Genomic DNA, 25,393 nt, shown 5'->3' on the forward strand with positions numbered 1-25,393 from the left:
AACTCATAACTTTCAGTGTAACAGAAAGACATCAGTCTCCTGTAGCATCACAGATTCTGACCTGCAGCAGTGCTACCCTTGGCAAAAGGCAGGAGGCACAATGATCTGGCTCTGCCATCACTTCTGGTTGGTGAATGTTCATTTGAGGAGGGTGTGCAGCGGCATGATTTCCCTTCTGGCTCCTTTTCTGCTTCAGTGCTGTTGTTTGCTCTTCTTTTAAACCAGTGTAAGTCAGCCCTAAGTTTTCATCTTGATGACACCATAACGCTGGAGGATTTGCTACAGGAAAGCATTCTGAGCACTGAGACCATCATGTAGTGCAGTTACTGTACTCATAGTTGTAACAAGACATTTTCAAAGCTAATCAATTTTGCATTCTAAGATGCAAAACAGATAATCAGCCTTATATAAAAAAGCAGTATTTCTAGAAAAAAAAAAGCCAATTATCATCTGTGGTTGAAAAACAGTGTATTTTTATTGTAAGATGTTGCAGTGTGTCACTTCTTTATTTCTAGTATTTTTTGAGAACGTTGGACTTCCAAACATGTTGGTCTCGTATCTCAACACTTGATCAATTGAAATTCTTTTTTTCCTTTTATTTAACCAACTGTGTTAGTTTTGAAAGTGATTCCCACAACATTTTATATGCTTGAGCTTGAATAAATGTCATGCATTCACTGGCCAGTAGAGAAAGTGTTGATTAATTTTTCAGAATAAACGTACAACGAAACTAACATCTGATGTGCACTTGAAAAGTATCTCAGTTTCATTTGATTTCATTCCCGATGAAGTTTTTGCACTGTACTTCTCCTGGCACTACCAGGCTGCAGTTCTTATTTGGGGGGCAGGGGTGGGATTAGGTTCTAGCATGTGTTTCCCTATATAGCTTTCTTTGTGTTTCCTACTTTCCTCTTCTCAGTCACTGTTTACTTTCACCTAAACATTGCTCTGCCACCCCTCATGTGTCTTTTCCTCTATATGGATACGGTAAAATATGTAGGCTTAGTTCCTTTTCATATGCTGCAAGTAGGAATTTCTGCTGTTTCATCTTTGCCCTGTTAAGGTTTAGGTAGCTGCCTACATACAAATACCTCTAGAGCTTCTTGCTGTCTTTTTTCATAGCTTTGTTGGAACTCAGGAAGTCTTAAGGCTAACCAGATACAGTTATCTGCACCGTTTCTTCCATGTTCTTGCATACTAAAAAGGAAAACAGATGTGATTTGTTTTTAGTTGCTGTGCTTCCTTGGGGTGAGCAAGTTACATTGGAGGCTAGGGACAGCCAGCTCAGTGTTGTTCTGCTGTGTTTCAGTGTTCATAAGTACTCTTCAAAAGCACAAATGTATTTCTTATGTGAATACGTTATTCAGAATCAACAGAAAGAGCTGTTTGCCTAAGGGGATTTTTTTTTCTCATCACTGTACCGTACTGCTTGGATCACATTGGAGGTACTTAATGATTCTGAAGCAGAGTTGTGTGTGTGTTGAAGAAGCTTTCATAGCAGATTTGAGAATGAGAACAAGCTGGATTTGCTCTATTTGGAAGAGCTTTTGCATACATTTCTAAACACATTTCTATATCACTCCGTTTCTAAATCAGTCCATAATTTAGGAAAAACATACTTTCAAATTTGGGCTAAATAAGTGGAAATTGAAAAGAAATCATCACTTCCAATTGGTTTAAGTCATTTGGTCAATTGTTTCCCAGCAATGATTTCTTAATCACTTAAAGAATGTTTCTAGCTATGTGAAATTCCCTGCTCTTAACAATTTCCAGAAGAAATCATAAATTCACCTGACATCTGTGGTTGATATCAACTAGCTGCAAATCTTCACTCATGTATTTCAGGAGCAGTAATCAGCAAGTTTTGCCAAATAATCCAAGCTGGCCTTATTTACCCCAGAGTTTTGTGTAGCAGCTTGTAGTGCTCTTAGGGTGAATGTTCCTGTTGCAGCTTTTTGTTCTCAAATGGGAAAGGTGAGAGAATCTGCTAAGATTTGCAAAGAGAAATAACCTTAAAAATGCGTGATGGATCAATCGTGGTTTAAGTTACATTGGAGGAGCCTTTCTTATCTCAGCCTTTCTACTCAGTGTTGATTGTTCAGAGACAGAAGGTTGAGGTGCAGCTATGACTTGTTGGCATCAGTTGTGTTTTGCACAATAAAACTGAATAAGGCTTCCTGCTAGTTTGTTTCTCAAACCATTTGATTTTCTCACTACATCAGCCTTGAAATTATTCAGAGCAGATATTCTCAGCCCAATGAAATTTGTGTCATTTTGCTTACGGTATTTCGCTTGGAGCCTTCATTTCCTACTTCAGAGCATCTGTAGGTAGACTCAGGGGAAGAGAGAACTGCAGGACTATCTCACCTGTGCAGAGGTAGGAGCAGGGGAACTATCTGAAGGCTGGTGCTCAGAATGTTTCAGGATCTCTGTGCATAGCCACACACCCCATGTCACCTCTGTGGGCACTCGCCGTGCTTCCTGAGACCTCTAAGTCATGTTGGGTATTAATTAGCTTCAGCTTTGAATTATTTGAAGTTGTGTTTTGTGTTTTTCTTTAATCTGTCACTTTAAGCAGTTACATTGACAAGTTCACTGTAAGAATCATATGGAAGCTGTGATTTAATCCCTTGGTGAGTTGTACAGTCTGTACAACTTATAGCTTACCTTGCCTTGCCCTTAAATATTAATTTTTTTCCCCCTAAATCTAACAAAACAAAACAGACAAACCAAAAACAGTTTTGAGAAAGCCTAGGGAGTTTTAGTTATCATTTCCACTTCAGACTGAGTTAATGTTAACATTTTTAGGAACCTAAAAGTGAAACTGGCACTGATTCTTTAAAGAAATATTCCCAGGCACTCAAACTAATAGAAGCCTTCAAAAGAATCAAGTGTTACAGCTTCAATGTACTTAAAAAATAAATTTGAAACAGCAATCTTAACATTTTAGAGCTTCAATCTGTAAGATGTGGCTTGAATGTCTGCTTCTTTGGCCCCATACCAGTGTCTTTTTGAAAAGAATTTAAATCATCTACAAAGATGTATTCTAAATGTTTTTTAAGACTTTATTTGCTGAAAGTTGTCTTAAAAGGAGGCCATTAAAATATATATTCCAAAGATTTGAAACTTTTAATTTTTTTTTTACCTTCTGTCAGTTGTTACCTTCTGGCAGAATTGGATTTCATGCCTCCAACTGATGGCACCGCTGTCTGAGCGCAGTGACACTTTCTTGGTTTTGCCTCCGTATTGCCATTCACTGGGGGCTCTCATGGACTTAATAGGAACTCCATCATCTATGGATATAAAGAAACAAACAGCCGGGATTAGCTGAAATGGGAAATTGGTTAAAAGGCCTTGGGAGTCCAGTTGTGCTGTTGGTTGGTGCCTTGCTAACTTTAAGTCTTATTTCTCTGCAAGGCTGAAGTAGGCATGCTTATTTTACATGGATAAACAGCAGAAAGGTCTTAGGATGGGCCATCTCTTCAGATTTTGGGGTCAGAGGGCCCTGTCCAATGGTGTTAGGAGGCAGAAAGTAGCTCTTGGTTTCACTGCTGACTTCCTCATGAGCTCAGCAGGCAGCAGGTAAGGAACCAAATCCATTCAGGAGCCACTGCTCTGCCGTGCTTCTCGCTTGCCCTGCTTTTTGTGACCTTCAGGTTCAGCAAGCTCTTAAAGTTAATTATATCCCTAATTACTTAGTAAACTTGTTTCCAGATACTGTGAACTGAGACAAGGTTTGAATGTAAACAGATGTCCTTCTTTTTTTGCTGCAGTAAATAACGTTAAAATGTTTCCTGACCATATCTAGTTGGTTGCAGCTATTGAAGTTTAGAAAATCCAAAGTATTTTTTGTTTGGCCAACTGTAGGCCAAGTTGTAAGGTAACATTTTTAATTTCCAGTTCCTGAGCTTAGTTTGGGTTAGTACTGTTTGGCTTTCATACAGCGTTAATTATTGTCTCAGAGATGCTGAGATTCCAACCTTTCATGAAAAGCATTGAAATGTATTTTTGACAAGTGATAGGAGAGTCTGGGTTGCACAGTAATTATTTAAAGTAAATATGTCACCTTTTTTCAAGTTGCTAACTTCAGTCTGTATTTCAATTGAGGAATATTGAGGATTCCTAAAACGCAGATTTCAAATGGAAGTATTTTTACCTTCATAGAACAACATTATCACAAAGCAAACTTGTTCTTCCAGTCTCACCTAGGCTGCATAATGCTTGTCATGGAAACATCAGGGCAAAAGTATCACGAACAATTTTATTTTCCTGCTCTTGTCTTTTCTGATATTTGTCTGATACTTGCAGTTCTTTTTACTTAGACGATGGAAGTATCTGGAAGAGATGCTTTGGCTTGAATGTCATCACTTGAAAGCTTTGGCTCCAAAAAATAAGCATTACACAGCTCAAGTTACTGTTTCCTTCTTTTTTATTTATATTTTGAATAGCACTTACAAGAATATTGTGTAAATTAACAGTCATATTTTCCAGAATTATTCTTTTGTAGCTCTCTATTGAACATCACAACAAATGAATTACAAAAGATACAAATTTCATTGCTACAGCAAAAGGTTTTATAAGGAGATGACTGCAATAATCCAGTAGATTTTTACGTTTCCATTGCATTCAGCCTGGCAAAAAGCATCTTTTTCTTTGATATCTTTTTGATATCAAAGGCCATGGTTGTAGATTGTTATTAAACTGTCCTAATTTCTTTGTATGCCATGTAGCTGTATCGATTAAACATCAGCGGAGGAAATCAAAGTTAGTTTTTGCTTACTTATTTTAGAAAAAGGAAATTTGAAGTAGCCTTACAAATTTAAAAAAGCAGTAAATGTTCTTTTAGTTTGAAACATTGATGACTTTTCAATATACAAACCCACACAGAACAATATGCTGTTACAGGTGAAAATTTTAGTGTGGTCCTAGAATTACTGAAGTGTCAAAGATGCCCATGTCTGAAATCATACTATCAGTTTCAATTAACATCTTGAAGTTTGGGGGATGGTTTGAAAAAAAAAAAAAGAGAAAAGGAACCTTCTTATTTGTAGGCTCAGCTGTGTCCTAAAAACACAGAGCCTCGATCTCCTTCTCTCAGCTACCAAATCTGTCTCCTTTCTGTATGTGATGCAGAGTCAGGTTTCCTACATGTCTGAAACAGTTCTCCTTTCTCTTGGCAGTGCTAGGTTTCCTGATTACAGCTGTGATCCTTTAGGCACCAAGGTAACTTCACGCACCATCTGAACCATGCCATTACTTTGCTGAAATTACTGTTGCAGTCAAGGAAAATAAACAAATGCATAAACTTGTTTGGGTTGGGATCGTCTGTTACTGAATGATGCAGAAGGCAGAACAAACATCACTGTCATTGCTTAATTGGAAACGCGTGTTTAAAAAGTTGGCATTTGAATGATATTTTAGACTGTTCTGCTATTTCACTATGGATTTATTGGGTAGGGGTAGCAGAGGGAATGCCTAGAAGGAGCGGCTGACAGAAGGCTGGGAAAGGGCCATCACCATGGAGATCTCACTTCTTCAGAGAGTCATCTTTCTCCTAGTTCTTCTATCCCTTCAAACTCATCAGTTGGTTCTTCTTTCACTGACCCAGTACAAACCAAACCCTGTAAGCATATGCAGAGGGGAACTCAGTAACTCCACTTCTCCAGCCCTACTGGTCCCAGAGTTCTGCTGGTCTCATTTTGGTCTGCAAGCTGCTTCAGTTTTGGGTTCTACTTAAAGGGATCATTGGATCACAAAGTTGTTCATATGGCTAAACAACTTTATGCAGTGCTGCTGCAGCCTTTTGTTCGCTACCTACGCTTTCTTACACACTGCTCTTCTCATCAGACCTGGAACTAGTTGAACAAAATTAACAGCTTCAATGAGGTACATATTTTCCTTACAAAAGTAGCTTCATTTTCTACTGTTAAGTAGAAACAGGTAAAAACAGTTTTATTAAACACCACTTTTTTGTGCCTGTGTTAGAGAAATAAAATTGAAAATTACCCAAACGTTGACATGGGATTTTTTTAACAAGTACTTTTTTGTTGGTGGTTGACTTTGGTTTTGAGTCCAAAGTTTTGACTTTATGCGAAAGTTACATATCTCTACTGTTGTTTTTGCCTGCTTAGCAATTATCCTGTATAGCACTTATGTATATCAGATACGTAGCCTGAAATGCTGTGTAACAGTTGAAACTGTGCAAGTGGTATCATTGAGAAATGCAGATACTTTGAATTATTTTTTCATTCTTGCAAAAGTTAATTCTTTAAGCTCAAGAGGCATTAAGATTCACAGCTCTGCGCTTCCAAGTGGTAGGGAATAAAAACAGCACAGCATACCAACATCACAGTTAGTGGTGGCAACTGATGATACATGCCCCAGGAGATACAGTTACACTTCTAGGAATTCATTTCCAGTTAGTGATCTCTTAGTCCTTACCTTTTCTTGACGTAAATGCAGAGATTTAATAGCAAGTGCTATTTAAGTCATACATTGGAAAAAGAAAAGTAGGAGGGTATGTGAGGTGCTGAGTTGTTGAATATAGAGAAGAATGAAATGATCCTAGGCTAGGAATCTGTCATTATTAACTGACAGTAGTTAAACAGAAGTATTTTAAAGCGTTTATATTAATGGTGGATTAATTTTGTGATTAATTAATTTTGTGGTTCCTGCATAATTTAACATTCTGCCATAGTGAGGTTAAGAAAGCACTTTTGATTTTTTTATCTGTTATCAAATGGATAACTGGTTCTTCAGGTCTGAGTATTTCCTTTTAGTTTGTTGGTTTTGTTTTCCGCAAGTATATGTAAAGTGTAAATTGAATTCTACAAGACAGAAAGTATGTAAGGCTGGATTGCTGACTCCTAAGTGGGTGGTACTTTAAATGAAGAACACTGTGTCTTAAACAGAGTGCCGAGTACTGTTTGGTTTCTTTCCCTCTCCTGTTACCCTACCAAAAGCTAACCTTGTGAGTACTTGGCAGCAGAGGTGATTTTGGCTTTATTCAGAGTGAATCCCTTATGGCCTAGGAGATGAGGAGTCATCATTCTGGGCAGCTATGGAAAGATGTACTAATATCCACTGAATATGGATGTTCTAGGAGGTGTGGCTTAATACATGGAGCTCCTGGGAAACGCTGTCTTGACCATTGTTTATGTGTTCATTCATCATATAACTGCTTTCTTTTTTTTTTTTTTTCCAGTTCATGCTAGTACGTATTTAATATATTTGGAAATCTTTGTGACAAACTGAAGAGCCAACAGAGTACTTACTATTTATATTAATGGGTGTTATGATAGAAAATTGTATTGACATTCTGTGATTGGAAGGAGTCTTAAAGGATTTTTCTGTATATACCAAATACAGTTTATTCTATTAATTATATGTATAATATAATATTAATTAAATTATATTATATTATTAATTATTCTATTAATTATTCTATTAATTATATGCACATGATACACGTGTATCATGTGCGTACCTGTTATATGTTATATCCTAGTGGCTGCCATTTCTGCATCAACTTCAGTGCGCTGAAGTTCACCCTCCTCCCTTTTTGTCTACCACAAAGTTGATTTTTCTTTTTCTATTGGCAGGTATTTAATTAGTCAAGGAGCACATGTAGGAGCTGTAAATAGTGAAGGAGACACCCCATTAGATATTGCTGAAGAAGAGGCAATGGAAGAGCTGCTTCAGAATGAAGTGAATAGACAAGGTAATTTTAAATGTGAAAGGCTGGTTTTGTTTGTTGAATGCTAAATATGTTTTTGAAATGGTATCTATAAATTAACTATTTTGAAGTCAACTTTTTTTAAAGAGAATTGTTCATACTGTGTACGTTGCTGAAGCTGTCTTCTAGGCATTTTAGGTCATCCCAACCTTTTCAGAAGAAAGAGCTTGGAAGTACTGAACGCAGATGTTGGTTGGATTCCTATATTCACACAGCAGAATTTATAGTGGTATTTAGATAGTATGGATGGTGTACCATCCGTTTGGGGTGGACTCATATATCCCAGTTTAGATTGAGTTTAAAGCTAGACATCTCTACTGAAGGAAACTACATTAGAGAAGAGGTAAATACGTATTTCTAAGAGTGACTCAGATGTCCCTTTTACGATGAGATGAATCAGCTTGAAGGTAACTGTTTCTTCCATTGATACCCTGGAAAACTGAACCAAAAGTAAAAAACTATACCCTGTCATGTAAGCAACCCTTTGTATCTAGTTTTGACCTTTTGAGTGCCGCTACACAATGCCAAATATCTGAAACTACCTGTTAGGATAAGGAGTCTTAAATTGCTTTTGTTTTAGCTCTGAGAGCAAAAACTAATTCCAGTAGTTTCTGTGCTCACCTGAGAGCACCATACAGTTAATGGATAGGTATCAGGTTTTGATAGTAAGATTTTAAAGTGCACATCCTAAATATGTGTGCTTTACTCCTAGAAAATTAGTAGGGCAAATCTAGCAGTGCTGACTTTATAAAAGAGATTGGCCTTCAAAGAAGAATATTTATTCCTTTTTCTCTGATACTTTTTTCCTCCTTATTCTACTATTTCCCATTTTCAATGCTTATTTTCCAGGGAAAGATATTTGGAAGTCTGAGGTTTTTCTGTTCCGCATAGGAGAGAATATTCAGATGGTGTCTCATTGTCTCAAGTCTTATGTAAGACGATGTATTACTGACATGACATGAGGCATGCATTACTGTCCCAAAGCTCCAAGTACAAGAAATGAGATGATGTGGTCTAAGTTAGATCATGCTCTGAAGGAAGATGGCACTCAGTAAAGACAGAGCCTTTGTGAGGGATATGTTGGGGATCTGCATCTCCATCACTTCCAACCACCTTCCTCCCTCTTAACAGCCTCCTTACTCCATGAAAATGTTACTTTTTTTGTAACAGAGAGTTTGTGTCTCTAAGATGGATTTACATAATACAGTAGTAAACAATTAATTGCTTGAACCTTAGCCATGATGTAATTTGAATGTTTAAACCTGTTCAATACCAAAAACAAATGCTGAAAAGAAAGTGGGTGGCGTGATAAACAGAGGTGCTAATATGTAGAAGACTGTAGATTTGACAGCTTTCACTCACATATTACTGTTAAATGAATTTTAATTGACAGTTCTTATAGTGAGCATGTAAAGATCTCCAGATTAGACAGGCTTGAATATTTTTGTGCGAGTGCAACCGTCTGTCTATTTTAATTTAGTTTGGGGGAGAAAAAAAAAGAGTGCAGCTGTTCTTCTGTTTTTTTTCCAGAAGAATGCTGTCAATCTTTGCTTGAGAGTTATGTCTGACTTGTAGATCAACCTAAATAATTTAGGTGGATTTCGATGCATTTGACTTTACTGACATGGCAGTAATTGACAGTAGTTTACAGAATCATAGAATGGCCTGGGTTGGAAGGAACCTCAAGGATCATGAATCTCCAACCACCCTGCCACAGGCAGGGCCTCCTCATTTAATACTAGACCAGGCTGCCCAGGGCTCCATCCAGTCTGGCCAACACCTCCAGGGATGGGACATCCACAGGCTCTCTGGGCAGCCTGTTCCAGCACCTCACCACTCTCTCTGTAAAGAACTTCCCCCTGACATCCAACTTAAATCTTCCCTCCTTCAACTTAAAACCATTTCCTTTAGTCCTGCAGTTATCAGCCCTTTCAAAGAGTTGATTCCCCTCCTGTTTGTAGGCTCCCTTTAGGTATTGAAAGGCTGTAATGATGTCACCCCGCAGCCTTCTTTTCTCCAGGCTGAACAAGCCCAGTTCCTTCAGCCTGTCTTCAAAGGGGAGGTGCTCCAGTCCCCTGATCATCTTCATGGCCCTCCTCTGGACCCTCTCCAACAGTTCCCTGTCTTTTTTATGCTGGGGCTCCACACCTGGACACACAGTACGCTGGATGGGGTGTCACAAGAGCAGAGTACAGAGGGACAGTCACCTCCCTGTCCTTGCTGGCTCTTCTGATGGAGCCCAGGATACCATTTGCTTTCCACGCTGCAAGTGCACACTGCTGGCTCATGTTCAGCTTTTCATCCGTCAGGACACCAGGTCCTTCTCTGCAGGGCTGCTCTCAAGGACAGCTCCTTCCAGTCTGGGATTCCTCCGGCCCAAGTGCAAAACTCCGCGCTTTGCCGTGTTGAAGCTCATCAGGTTCACCCGGGCCCACCTTTCTAGCCTCTCGAGGTCCCTCTGCATGGCATCCCTTCCTTCAACCGTGTCGACTGCACTGCTCAGCTTGGTGTCATCAGCGGACTTGCTGAGGGTGCACTTGATTCCTACATCGATGTCATTGATAAAGATGTTAAAGAGCACTGGTCCCAACGCAGACACCTGTCCACCTTGACATAGAGGGTGGTCATCAATGGTTCTGTCTGCGGCCTTTCAACCAGTTTCTTATCCATCGAGTGGTCCACCCATCAAGTCCACATTCCTCCAATTTGGAGGTGAGGATGTGGTGGGGGACCGTGTCAAAGGCCTTGCTCAAGTCCAGGAAAATGACATCAGTTGCCATCCCTTTGTCCACCAATGCCATCACTCCATCATAAAAGGCCACCAGATTAGTTAAGCATGACTTTCCCCTGGTGAAGCCACGATAATGTATATATAATTATATGTTTTAATGCATATTTTTACAGTGTAAAGAATCAACATGCAATTTTATTTTTATTTTTTATTGAGTTTAATTATTTGGAACAGCCCAATTGGAAAATCAGCATTGGCAGTCTAAATGCCACAATTCACTGAAAATGTCAGACATATATTTTTTATATACATATACATTTATTATATATACATAGGTATATTTGGAAGTGGTTTTAATGCTTACTTACTTACAGGTCTGTTACAGGACTTGGTAACATTGGTATTTTTTGCAGTTAAACCTATCTAGATTAGTTCTGCAGAGTTTTAGCCTAGAAATTTCATGTACGTGTTGTTTTATGTGAATTTATCTTATTATTGTTTTATCTGTATGGATTGTTATGTATGTATCTTCTTATATGCATGTATGTGTATATTCTACCTGGCTTCTTTGGCTGTTAGACCTCTAACATAAAGCTCTAAAATTAAGCTCTAAAATAACTTAATTGTTTGTTTCAGTGTGGAATTAACACTGATGTATGGTGACAGTTTCATCTTTGACAGTACGTACGGTTAAATGCTTTAGCATTCCTCCTCATAAAGCAGTACCACAGTTTAGGTAAAACAAATGAAGTGTGAAGTCTGCAGAACATTAAACCCCAGTTCAGTGCTACAGGTAGTAGAACATAAGCAAATTTACTTTGAAAAGGAGCAAACTCAAGCGACAAAAAATCTTGGCCCTGTGTAGGTAAAACATTCACTATAGCTTCTTTTTTTCCCGTTAGTTAATGCTCCGATTATGGCTTCCTACATGTTGATATCAACAGGGCTTTTTGTGGCAGAACATTGCCTGGAGAGATCAGTCTGATTCATTGTGATTTCAGATATTTTGTGGTGATGATGTTTGACATTTGCTTCTGTTGGAAATTTGGGGAGAATTACCACGTTAGCTTATCCTTTTTGCTGCTTCAGAGTTGAAGTCGGAGTCTTCTAATAGTGCAATTATTCTGTCTTCATCTCTTTCTTTATATTTTTGACCAATTTTTAAAACCATTGAATTGTATTTATAGACATATCTGACTACAGCACAAAATGCACAGTACTGGGGTGCATTAAAAAGAGCGTGTCCAGCAGGTCGAAGGAGGTGATCCTCCCCCTCTACTCTGCCCTGGTAAGACCTCATCTGGAGCACTGCGTCCAGTTCTGGGCTCCCCAGTACAAAAAAGACAGGGATCTCTTGGAAAGAGTCCAGCGGAGGGCCACGAAGATGGTGAAGGGCCTGGAGCATCTCTCCTATGAGGAAAGGCTGAGTGAACTGGGTCTGTTCAGCCTTGAGAAAAGAAGACTGAGAGGGGACCTGATCCAGGTCTATAAGTATCTAAGGTGTGGGGGGCAGAATGGCGAGGCCAGACTGTTTTCAGTGGTGAGTGGAGACAGGACAAGGGGAAACGGCTGGAAACTGCAGCATAGGAAGTTCTGCACAAATGTGCACAAGAACTTCTTTACAGTGAGGTGACGGAGCACTGGAACAGGCTGCCCAGGGAGGTGGTGGAGTCTCCTTCTCTGGAGATGTTCAAGAGCTGCCTGGATGCCTACCTGTGCGACCTGCTGTAGGGAACCTGCTTTGGCAGGGGGGTTGGACTCGATGATCTCTGGAGGTCCCTTCCAACCCCTACAATTCTGTGATTCTGTGAGATGTAAATTACAGAAAACAGTATACAATTTAGCTCTATATGACATTACAGGCATAGTAGAAAGAGGGATCCAGAATGTTTGCTCATCCTGTTCAAGCATTCAGACTCCAAAATCTAAACTACCTAGAGAGGAAATGGTCATCTACCCAAATTAATCTCCTGTTTTACAAGGCCAATGATAAGGAGTGTTGTACATGAAAAAATAGAGCTTATGTATTTACTAATATCTTTTTTCAGTTATTCTGGAGTTCTTGTGCAACACTTCTCAGTTGTGACCCTTGATTCACACTTCTTTTCTTATAAATTTTCCTGTGGGCCACGGTCCCCTAAACCAGGACACCTTGTATTCTGGGAAGCATATATAAAGACTGGTTGATATAGGCTTGCTGTCATTGTGAGCTGATAGACTGACTGCACTATAGGCAAAGCCACAGCACTCTTACAGTAGGGAGAGTGTTTTTCTACGTAAACTTTCACATGGGAGTAAAGACTGTACTGAATTTTGACTAGTTTGGAGTAGTTTTGCAACATACTCTATTCTTATGTTTTGGTATTGTCTCTAGTATTTGATATGATAAAGTAAATCTATTATATTGTTTCTAACATGTGCATGCAATGGCTTAATTATTTTTTAAGCTTAACACCTAGTTTCATTTTGTACTTTGTGAGAAGGTAAATTATAAACGTATCATTGAAAGCTACAGAGATTTTTTGACATGATTAAGAACAGGGCACTTCACAAATAGCAAAATTAGGCATTCTGTGGAAATTACTCCAGTGTCGTGTAGAGCAGCTATAGTCTTTGCATGCCTTGTGTTTTAAATATTTCCTCTGATTCACAAAAATACTTCCTTTTAGGCCTGTTTTGTTGTCCCTCCATATGGCTACTGTCTCTGTCATGGGCTGATCCCACATATATAGGTGTCACCACAATCCATGGAGATGCTTAGCTTTAGTAAAAACACCAATATTTCCAATTTCTTGATATGATTCCCTGTATTCCTCTGCGGTATTGCAGTGTGCTGTAGTTGAGGAAGCTGACTTTTGCCAGTAGTGTGAAGCCTTTTCATGGGGGCAGGTGAAAACTAACAGACTTGAGAGCCACTTTGCTATGCTACCACTTTAATTCCAGCTACCCCTTTAATAATATTTAAAACTCACCAGCTTAAAATGTTGGCACTCCTTGGCATCTTGCGTAGGGTTAAGCATTAGGGTTGAAGCGATTTTTTGGTGATGGAAGGTTATTTATCATCAGATGTCCTCTTAAAATTATTTTTAACTGCTTAAGCAGTTATTTTGAATTATAGGAGACATTCTTGAGGGGTGAGTTAGTGGGGAGAGGTGACGTGAGGTGAATCAGGAGTTCACGATGCAGGGCAGCACTTACTGTGTGTTAAGGAGATTGCTTCTTGTTTTTGAAGCAGAGACCAGTGTTCCTCATTCTTAATCATAGGTGAATGTAACGACACTATCTCCAGTATATTGCTTAATTCAACTGTTTGTGTGGACAAAATGTGAATTATTACATCTGTGTATAAACATTAACTACAGTAAGTAAAAAGTGGGTTGATCTTCCCTGTAGTATCTATAAAACATGCCTTTATATGGCCGAGCCGCGCTGAAACAATGATTCAGCATTTCAGTTCACGCTCAGTTTCTCTGAACACTCACTGAACAGCGCAGGATTATCAAATCAGGTCAGAACTGTTGAGTAGCACTTGTTGATCAGAAAAAAATGAAAGCATTTAGCAATAAATTATTAACGATTTAAGCAGTCGTCAGGCAGCCAGAGGTTAAGCAAAGTAGAGCTGTAAGCAAAGGCTCCAGTGCGGCTGGAGCTGGGAGGCCGCACATTGCCATCTACGGGCCATATGCAGAAAGTGGCCGGGAGGTGTGCTGAGCATTATCTCTTGTGCCTGATATCCTACTGCAGAGTTTGGAAAACAAGAGCTGGGAGGAAGGTCCATGTAAGGTACCACAAAGGCCATTCATATTCCATTTTCTGTATTTAATAAAGGGAGCAATACTCAGCTTATCACAAAGCACTGCCTTTTTTTTTTTTTTTTTTTTTTTTTGACACAAAGTCCAATTGCCAATTAGTACTGTGAGTGGTTTTCTTTCAATTGACAAGATTCTTCTGCTTTCATCTGTTGTGAAACATGATCAGAAATTTACTGTCTTGCTAGCTAATGTATTAATGCAGGTGTTTGTCCTCTGCAGCTGTTCTGCCTTGTTCCGGCTTCACAAATGCATTTAATTGTGATGCTGATGGGAGGCTATATTTAATATTACTTACATTTCTGCAAAAGCACTGATATTTTTTTCTTGAATAGATATGGAGGGGATGGTTTTAAACTAGAAAAGGGGAAGTTTGGGTTAGATATTAGGATGAAATTCTTTACTCAGAGGGTGCTGAAGTGCTGCTACAGCTGCCCAGAAAAGCTGTGGTGTCCCATCCCTGGTAGCACTCAAGGCCGAGTTGGATGGAGCCCTGGGCAGGCTGAGCTGCTGGGTGACCGTCCTGCCAACAGCAGAGGGTTGGAACTGGATGGGCTTTATGGTCTCTTCTAACCCAAATCATTCTTTGATTCTATGGTTTTGACATAATTGATTCTTCAGGTGTATGTGAAAATTATGTTTGAGGCTTGAGCCATTGGAATACCAGCATGAGGGTTTTCTCTACTCTTATTGTGCACTAAAGCACACCAGAACAAGCACACATGTGAGCAATTGTCCACTGAAAGAAATTTATGTAGGATTGTTTGCATGGAAAAGTTACTTGAGCCAAGAAGTATTTTCACTTCGAACTCTGGCATGCAGTAAGAGGGGGACATAATTGTAACTAGCATGATACATAAACTCCTTATTTGCATAATTGTGTCTGGCAAGAAACAGTAAAATGTAAATGATTTTACTCTAGGGAATTGTTTTCCCAAGGTCTGCTGATGTGCTGCTGTGTCATTCTGAAAAACAAACAAACACAGAGGCCCCAGAAATGTACGCTGTGCACTGGTTCATATGTAAAACACGCAGAAGTCTTCTGGAGGAATGAGAAGATACGAGTATAAAAATGTTACTGATTCAAAGTTCCCAGTTTTCATTCTTCATGTTGACTAGATTTATAAAGATTTTAGATATGTAAAATTTCATGTCTGCAGATTTGTTTGTCATGGCTTGTATTGAAATTGGCAGTTTCATAAACAGCAGTTTCTTCAATTTCTATCCCACTTTCTTTCAATATTTTAGCTTTTCCTTGGACTCTGCTTAGTGCTGCAGCAGTGGTTTGTGTCTTCCTGCATCTTGCAGACTTCACCTCCAGATTTTTTTCTTCAGTTTCCAATCAAAATGAATTGTTTTTATTAAATTGCAAAGACTGAGGTGGCTGATCTGTGGGTTAAATGGGTGAATGTAGAAATTCAGTCAACTGCTTAAAACACTTAATATATTACTTGCCCGGTTATTATATGATACCACGTAAAGTCGCATCTTTATATCCATCATTAATGTACAGTTTTTTACAAAGAAATTCCTGTTTGCTTATTTGTTGCTTTGGAGTATCTGTTATGATGGGAATGAAGTGAAGAAGTAAAATCTGTTGCAGGCCTTTTTGTGAAGCTTGCAGCTGAATTGAATGTAATAGTATTTAATATTGTTTACAAATAGTAAAAAAAAATGCTAGTTACTTATTTCAAAGACAAACAAACAGAAACACTCAACACTTCTTCATCTGTAGTGATCTCTTGTTGGTTTGCTCTGAACTGACTGTTTCGATCTCAGCATTGTTTGTTTTTATGCATGTACCAAAAGGGGAGAAATAGGCACTACGGCCTCCTTTTAGTTTAGGCATTTTTCATGTGTGAAAGGGATTTCAGCTCTGTCATACTTTGCCTGACACCAAACAGATTATGTTGTATTTCCAGAAGCATTTAATCGTCACATGCATTCTGTTTGCACGTCAGTGAAGTCTTGGACTTGAGCACACCATTTCAAGGTGCCTTTTTTCACTTGTTGCATAATGGGGGAATTGCAGCTTTTGTTCTGACTATAGATGTGTTGTAATTACCTAAATTAATCAAAGGCATTCTCAGAAATATTATGTTTGAGCTATAGAAAATAATCAAGGAAATGCAAATTCACGTGTACCAGAATATAAATCTCAGTCTGCCATCCACTGCCCACTGGCTGTTTTAGCAATGCCATCCTAATTTCTTTTGGTTTGCCTGTTTGTTTCTCCACATCTGGCTTTTTATTGTCAGAGAATTGGTAAAACTTGATGTAGGTGATTTACTATAATTTGTTTTACCATATGTTATACAGTAGGAATGATGCATTATACTACAAATGATCATTTGTTATTATTCTTTTCCACTTACGATGTCGGTAATTTCCTTAATGGAGACCATTTTAACCCTCAGCTCAATCCTTATGCAAGAGTTAGATTGAATTTTGTTTGATTTCTGTATTCTGAGTATTCATTCAGTCTGTAAAGAATGAATAGCTCAATTTCTTAGTGCAGCCTGAAATTGCTTTTCATTATAACGGCTTTGAGAATCAATTGAAGTTGATTATTTAGATAAAATAGGGTTGAAAAGAGTTGTTCTGGGTTTCCACAGGTTTGTTTGTGGTCTCTTTATATTCTACTTTGATTACTTGAACAATTAGAAAAGTTACATAATGCAAATGTGCTTGCTGGAGAAGTTTGGGAACACATGAAGCTTCTGCAGGACATACTGAAAGAAAGTGGAATTCTGAGCCAAGAGGCAGGAGAGGTTTTGTGTCTGTCCCAAGTATTTTAAAAATAATTATCTGGTGCTTTATGGGCTGTGTAAGGCTATTGTTGAAATTTGTGATTGTACTCAGTAAATCAGTGCATGCTTTCAGGTAATCATTACAAAATTATGTTTTGCTCCAAAAGAAAATAAAAATTCAGAGGAGAAGCAAATTTTTCCCAAGACCCTGCACAGCAATGTTAAGATTAGACAGCTCATGTACATGAATTCATTTTGAAGAATGTTGGTCTACTGATGAATTTACTTTCAGAAGTTCACCCAGTTATATTTTGTGCTCATGATAACCACAGTTTCTAAGACCCTTTGCAAAGATGTCGATGTTCAGTCAACACAGAGCAATACTCCTGCATAATTCTCTCTCAAGACCGCTTTTCTGCTATGTTTTTTAGATCTCTCTGTGTGGTAGCTGTTAAAAAATGCTCACAAATACATATTTTGCTTTGTGTATGCAGAGCTTGAGCCTTCTTTCTGTCTAAACTACTGTATGTAGTTGTAAATGTTACATCGTGTTTGTCCATTTTCATCAGTGTCAGAGATATTTTTGTAGAATGCGCTATAAAAATGACTTTAAAGCATGCTGTGTTTTTTTTTCCTCCCAAGATTTTGGAGATTTCAAAAGGGTTGGATTATACGGTTTCTGTTTTATAGCGATTGAAGACTTTTTTTTTTAACAAGAAAGTCTTAAGAAAGTATAGCAAATGTAGTTCTATCCCTGTATAAAAACATAGTTTTGTCTTTTTTGTAAATATTCAGCATGTTCAGAAGCTAAGCTGTTCCTCTTCGTGTAGATTTCTTCTAGTAAAACATAGTAGCCGGTTTCTGGTTTCTACAGATACAGACAAGACTAATACTTTGGGTCTTTGTAAGGTTAAACTTGAAATTTCCTCTCTTATTGTAATGTGTCACTTCAGAAATTGTGACTGTGATGGTAAAAGTTCTTAAAATTGGAGGGCTCGTTTTTATAGATCTTGTTTTCTTTTGGTAAAACCTCTGTTATGCAGACAACGTCTGTTACTGATGTTTTAATGGATGTTTCTGTACGTTCTTGGAGTTCATCTTCAAGATACTCATATCTAGCTGTGAATATTTATATAATTTTATTGTATCATGGAAGTGTAATATAAGTGTGATATAAGGACATCACTGAATTTCAGTATTTGAATTCTAACATTGTGTCCTCTCTTTCCTTTCCCCTTTGTGTCTGTATTAGGGGTTGATATAGAGGCAGCTCGAAAAGAAGAGGAGCGAATCATGCTTAGAGATGCACGACAGTGGCTCAACAGTGGCCATATAAATGATGTCAGGCACGCGAAATCTGGTGGTACAGCACTTCATGTTGCTGCTGCTAAGGGCTATACAGAAGTCTTAAAGTAAGTATGATTTAAGTGGAAATTTTTGATTGTCTGGTTGAGATATTGCAGCTTGGATTTGGTACGGTAGGACATCTGTCTTCTGACGGTTGTAAATTTGGAAATTACAGTCTCTAGAACTGCCTTTTCCTTGAAGCTTGATTTAATGTTTTCAAGTACTCATAAATCTTGATGCTTGTAGTTTTCCAGATGTCATTCAAAATGTGAACTGAATGTACATGATGAGCCTTAGGACTCAGAAAAAGTCGACAAAAAATCTTTACCCGCTTCTAAAGCCAAATGTGTTAACAAGTTTAATATCTTTTTATAATGCCAGCTAGCATTCTAGTTAAAGAGTATTTTCAAGATGCCTGGGGTAATTTGCATACACAGAGCAGAATCCATGTTCTAGACTAGAGGCTTTCAGACTTAAAAAATAAAGCATTTAATTCTGCTGTTTTCAAGGTTGTTGAAGATCGTGACTCTTGAAGTCATTCATGGAAGTCTTCAGGCTTTTGGTGTCCCTCTGATTCACAGATAGCTTTTCAGTAACGTAGTATAGCAGAAAGTATATGCAGTAATGGAGGTTTCATTTCAGCTTTTAGTGAAGAACACCATACTTGATAATGCATTGCTTTACTGTGATTATAAATGTATTTGACTGTTTTGGCGGGACTAGTAATAATTACACGTTGTAAAAATGAATGAAGAGCACACACTGTGTAAGTATAGCTAAAGTTAAGATTTGTCAAGCTGTGCCAATGCCATAGTTGACTGACAGAACTTTTTTAGACATTACAGGTGGTGCAGTGAATTGGAGTTCTGCTTCAAAAATAAACTGGATGCTTCATCATGATGAAAAGAAGTAATTCTGTTGAGAAGAATAATTTTTATTTTAGAGTAGTGTGCATCTGTAAGGGATTTATATTTATAATTGTTGGGCTTATTTTTAACCTCTGTCAGTGTCTTTTCTGTAGTCCAGTCCATGTACTTATCCTAGGATGAGGGAAAACACGTAACCAGACAATTTTCTTGATGGTTTCAAAATAGCAAAAATGTGCTCTGTGAAGGATACAAGGCTGCAAGGGTTTGTGTGGAAGTTGTGGTGGTTATTACCTTAAGTATAATGTCTATTGAGTTATGAATATAATTCTTTTAGAAGAACACGTCAAGGTTAGGTGATTTTTATTAAGTATAGGGTGTGTTTCAGAGAGCTGAATACCATTTACACAGAGCTGTTTGTCAGGTTGAGTGTCTGTTGTCACTTCAACACTCACTTCAGAGCTGTACCAAATTCATGTGTTAAATGCATGCTGAAAAGCAGATCTCCCATTTGAGGAGTTCTGCTACTACTCAGAGAACAACTGAATGAAGCATGTGAACCCTAGGTTGTTACAGTGTCAAATGTTAGTGGCAGGAGATGCAAGCTTCAAGCAATTAATATTAGAATAAAAGGAAGTTTTAATAATTTACTATATAAGAACTCACTAGCAATTTTTGACATTTCACATTTCTTGAAAAGGCTTTTCACAATTGCTGCACATACAGAGAAAAATACCTACTATACAGGCAGAATGGAATTTAAATGAGAAAGAACTAAAAAAGAAAACAGAAAAGGATTTTTTTTTCTTGAATTTTCCTTAAAAGTAAATATGATGAGCACAGGTATTTCTGGGAGGAAATAAAATTAATCAATTGACATTAGTGCAACTAAGATGTGTATAGTTTACGAGAAAAGAGAAAGGTACTGCTGACCAATAATTCTGTCATTTTATAGCATTTGCCATCTTTCACAGCACTGTCAAGAATTAATTCTCTGAATTTCTTTAGGCTTTTAATACAGGCTCGCTATGATGTAAATATTAAAGATTATGATGGCTGGACACCACTTCATGCTGCTGCTCACTGGGGTAAAGAAGAAGCATGTCGCATTTTAGTGGAAAACCTTTGTGATATGGAGGCTGTCAACAAAGTGGTAGGATTTTTATGTAATCCTTGTCAAGATACAAAGTTCTGGTCTCTAAAGTGACTTTAGAAGCCAGGGTAAGAGAAGTGATGATAAACTGCTGTTTACTGTACATGGAGCTTTATATAGTGCATGTTTTGTCAAAACAGCATGTTTGTGTCTATAACTAAATTCCCTGATTGTACAAATTAGTTTCAAGACCTACTTTATACTCATTTCTATATCATATGATCCTGAAATTCAAAATAGTTTTATTGATATTTTGGACTTAGGAAATTATTGACTAGATAGACTGCAAACAGGCAGTCAGCATTTGTTTGCCAGAGACAACCATGATGCCTTTGGGTAGCGTTGGGCATTAGCATCTGCTTTTAACTCCTAAAATCGGCTTGTGTTGAAATGCTGATGAGAGATCACTGTGCTGATTTGGAGGTACTTGTAGAAATTTTTAGGCACCTGTGGACTCTCTGGACATAACTTGGATGCTACCTAAGTTGTATTTCCTTGACTTGTGCGCAAAGGCCTGTGAAGTTCTTGGCTTTGCAAGACCTTGCTCCCAACAGGTACAAGTATATTGATGATTCACATAGGTATCACAAGGAGCCGAGACTCTTTGTTCAACCGTGTAAGTGCTGAAGCTCCCTTTCTTCTCTTTGCATCACATTCTACAGCTAGATTCTGATATGCTTTTCATTTTTAGCAATATTGTGTATGTAGATTTCCTGCCCAACCTTTAGCATGGTTTCTTCACTGAATTTTCATTTTTCAGTTTGTAATTAGGGAAATAGGCACATACAGACTCTTAATTTAGATCATGAATTTGCCAGTATTTATATAAAAGCAAAGTTAAGATTGCTAATAATAAAATAAATGAAATCTGGAATTATATTTCAAGTAGTTTAAGTCTGCTTCTATATAATACTTAATAGAACTTCTTGAAATCAGCTATATGATTGTATCAGGTAATCAGAAGTGGTTCTAGTGGTTGGTGACCCTGCCTATGGCAGGAGGGTTGAAACAAGATGATCATTATGGTCTTTTTCAACCCAGGCCATTCTATGGCTCTATGATGCCATTAGTTGAAGCCAGTTTATCAAGTTATCTGCTAGACATTTTAAGAGGGTTCATGAGAATGTGAGGAGTGGTATTCCTGAGAACACTCATAAAAATGTATTCAGCTCAACTGAGGCAAGAATAAGAAGAAAGGAGCTACAGAGAGTTAGGAATTGTTTATTTGGGGTATGGACTTGTCTGTGCAAGCTGTTTTGCTTGTTAAGTTCTTCAGTAAGCCATTAAGTGATTTTGCTTGTAGTGACTGAGAACTCCACCACATCTGGTTTCAATTATAGGTGCTTAGCACCACAGAGAACATTATTGTTCAGGCACTTAACTTCAGGTATTAATATCTGTGTACTGAGTTTAGACACATCCTTCCAACTACAAAAGGGTTGTTTTGTTTTTTCAAAATTATGTTTTGTGGTCAAAGTAGGTCTAATGTGATGGTTTTTTTTGGAAATAAACCCACTTAATAGCTGCCTAAAAATAGAAAGCCAGATCTAAACCTGTGATCACGATGCAAATATAAATTATAGATAATATTGTTGTTTAGTTTCTAAGTTAAGTGACGTGCTATGTTTAATGGAATAGCTCGCGTCAGAGGACCTCAAGCTTTTTTGGGTAATGTTTGTTGGAAGGAGCATGTGCTTCTGGTGTATGATCAGAAGCTTTATGTTTGTGAAAAATTAGTGACTTAAAAGGTCTGTTCTTTCTAACCACTTAAGACAGCCTTCACAATCCAATCAGCAGTATGTTCATCCGTAGTTAATGTTTTGGTAGAATTAAATAAGCATTGAGACAAATGCGAACACCTTTTGTTATCTTTCTCATCTGCTGTGACCGCTTTAAATTGGCAACTCTGGTGTTATTGCTGGTTATTGTACAAAAGCATTTACATTACTGATCTTGTAATCCCACCACATTTCAGCATGTCCACCCAACATGCTGATGTGGCTGCATTTGTACCCAATGTTGCAGGCATGACTGCCTAAATTCTAAACTAACCCTAAATGCAAACTTTCAAGTAGAAAACATTGTACTGTAGTATCAAAGCAAATAAGTTAGGCTTTCTTTGTGAAACTGCGAAACTGTGAGAGTTTCAGCCTTTCTTGTCTTCTTCAAGCAGAGGAGAAGTAAGAAATTTGCAACCTTTATCAATTCAGATCTTACAAATAGAATCTCATGTCCTGTGGGCATCTGGTCTAGTCAAGAATTGTACTGACCGTATAGTTGATGTAAGATACATCAAGGTGAAGAAATTCCAGCTGATGGCATTGCTCTCTATTAGTGAATCACTGTGTGATGTTTATTCAAACATGTTCCATGAAAATCACCCAGAGGGGGATAAGAACAAATAACTGTAGCAGATCATTTCCAAAATGGATCAGGACATGTAAATACCGTTTTAATGTAAAAACATGAAGGCGCGACTATTAAGATATCAAGAAATCAACCGCACTTGGTAGTCTAAGGATAGACAGGATGCTAACTGGTTTGTGTTGATGCAAACATTTGCCACTGGAATAGCTGTTTGGAACTAATATTGTGTATTTCATTCTTTCAACTGGTTTTGTTTTCCTTTTTTTTTTTCCTTAATAGGGTTTTTTTTTCCCTTGAAAAGACAATAACATTTTATTGAAGTCACGTTTTTCTGTCTTAAAAAGTACTTAGCCATTAGCATTAGGTACAGATGTTTATTTTTCAATTACAAAAGAGAAAGTAATATTACAAAATTGTTTTCAATCACTGACAGACTAACAGTTTGTAATAGAGCTTGGCCTATATATTCTAATTTCTCAGAATGATTGTGCTCCTTACCCACATCATCAATGGGATAAGGCACCATAATCTATTGCATTGAAATTCTGTTGTACAAAAATAGTGTTTCACTTTTCCTTTTCTCCAGGGGCAGACAGCATTTGATGTGGCAGACGAGGATATTCTAGGATACTTAGAAGAATTACAAAAGAAGCAAAATCTGGTAGGCCTTTTTCATATGTATAAATTGTATTTTATTATGCATATGATACATTTCATAGTTAGCTCAGAATAACATACAGATTAAAATCAAAGTTTTGATTTGAGGCTTCAACTCCAGTAATGCCAGCTGTCATCTCAACTGTCTTTTCATGCCATTATTTGGTCAGTTATGGTGACCAAAAAGCCCTGGATTAGAGAAAATCCCTACCTATTTGCCTTCTCCAGTGGGTATTTTATGATCTGAAGCAGCAGCAATCGATCAGCAGTTTCCTGGAAATAACAGATTCTGAGATTTTAGAATTTTAAAGTTGGATACTTTGAAAGTGTGTATATTTCAGTGTTCTCAGTAGTTAGAGGGCTCTCTGCTAGTGATTTTGTCACATAGATGCCATTCTGTCAGTTTAACTGCATTATTCTATTTGTTTTGAAGCTTCATAGTGAAAAACGTGAAAAGAAATCTCCCCTAATTGAATCCACAGCTAACTTGGATAATAACCAGACACAGAAAACATTCAAAAAGTAAGTAAACTAGAGAAATGATGAGCTCTTAATGAAAAGTGTAATTTCACCAGCTGTCACAATGTCCCACCTGGCAGGTTTTAGTAATTTTTTCAGTACTTAGGAGGTATTTTTCTTTCCAAATTCAGTAAAGAGACATTGATTATGGAGCAAGAAAAGAATGCATCTAGTATAGAGTCTCTGGAGCAGGAGAAAGCAGATGAAGAGGAAGAGGGAAAGAAGGATGAATCCAGTTGTTCCAGTGAGGAAGAAGAAGATGATGACTCAGAATCTGAAGCGGAGACAGGTATGTTATTGGACTATTTGTCTTTAAGTTTTTGCTTTAGAAATTTATTTAATATCACAGGATGGAGAGTTAATATTAAGTTTCACTTCTGCATTTCACTAAGCTTCCAATCGCTTTAAATAATATTTATGTATGACTAAATTCAAGTCATCACACAGATACAAAGGTGCCTTTGTTGGTGGTGCTCATGGTTAAAGGAGTTAATCTGCTTACTTGACTGTCTAGTTAGCAACTAATTTTAATTAGTTATGTGGAATGTATAAGCCTTAAGTAGCATGTCAAAAAAACATTGAAGAAGTTAAAAGGTCAGTGGAGAGATGAAGTCTTTGTTAGCAACGTTTGCTCATGGACTTGTCATAGAGATTGAAACAGCAGATACTGAAGCATTCCCATTTGTGCTTACCATCCTGAAGTAAATACCTATGGATATGGCAATTGTAGATATTCATAAAGTGCTGGTGTATATATTTACTCTTGATCATGTATTGAAATGAACTCCAGAAGTGCTTTTTAACTTGATGTACATTTTGTATACAACTTCACTTCAAGAAGAATGTTGCAGGAAAAGTTCAGAATTGTATACATAGAATTGAATATTGATGTTTAATTTAAATTCATGCAGCTTAGACTGGGGGAGACATTAACTTACTTGTCTAAGTATGCCAGTTGTCTGAGTCTCAAAGTCTCTACGTGGTGAAATGAGGTGGGAAAAAGTAAAGAAGCAGAAACAGTGAAATGGGGAAGTGAACAGAATTAGGATGATCAATATATCCATATATTTTTATTTCACCTTTCTCGCTATCCGGATTTATGAGCGCTTCTTATAATTTCTGCTGAATATAGAAAAGTACCCTTGTGTATGCATTTATTCCTTCTATTGGTATTCCTTCTTGTTTGTCCTGTATTTTGCCTTCTGTTGCTTGTCTTGTCACACGTATTGTTTTTCACTGTTTGACTGCTGTGGTGACTGATGAAGTGTACATGAAATTTACTATGAAGTGATAGGCACAGTCATTCAGTACTGCGTCTCTTGGTCAACAGTTTGCTCTTGAGTGGAATGTAGCTTGCTTTTTTTTCTTGAAAGATCTTAAAAGATCGGAGTCTTAAAGCAAATAACAATGTAAGAACAGCACAGCAATCTTTTCTTTTGAATTAGAAGACAAATATCAG

General features: G+C 37.6%; 1 protein-coding gene across 9 annotated transcripts in view; it reads left to right on the forward strand.

Annotated features, from left to right (window-relative positions):
- The window catches only part of PPP1R12A (protein phosphatase 1 regulatory subunit 12A), a 122,737-nt gene that overhangs the window by 53,523 nt on the left and 43,821 nt on the right, over positions 1-25,393 (forward strand). For all 9 annotated transcript variants that reach the window (XM_052669702.1, XM_052669710.1, XM_052669707.1 and 6 more), the window contains exons 3-8: positions 7,602-7,720; positions 18,278-18,437; positions 20,247-20,391; positions 23,345-23,419; positions 23,849-23,937; positions 24,066-24,223. In XM_052669702.1, the coding sequence (XP_052525662.1) occupies positions 7,602-7,720; positions 18,278-18,437; positions 20,247-20,391; positions 23,345-23,419; positions 23,849-23,937; positions 24,066-24,223 (746 nt within the window). The remainder of the gene's footprint in view (positions 1-7,601; positions 7,721-18,277; positions 18,438-20,246; positions 20,392-23,344; positions 23,420-23,848; positions 23,938-24,065; positions 24,224-25,393) is intronic.

This window comes from Tympanuchus pallidicinctus, unplaced genomic scaffold, assembly GCF_026119805.1.
Source record: "Tympanuchus pallidicinctus isolate F22 unplaced genomic scaffold, pur_lepc_1.0 scaffold8, whole genome shotgun sequence".
NCBI classification, from domain to species: domain Eukaryota; kingdom Metazoa; phylum Chordata; class Aves; order Galliformes; family Phasianidae; genus Tympanuchus; species Tympanuchus pallidicinctus.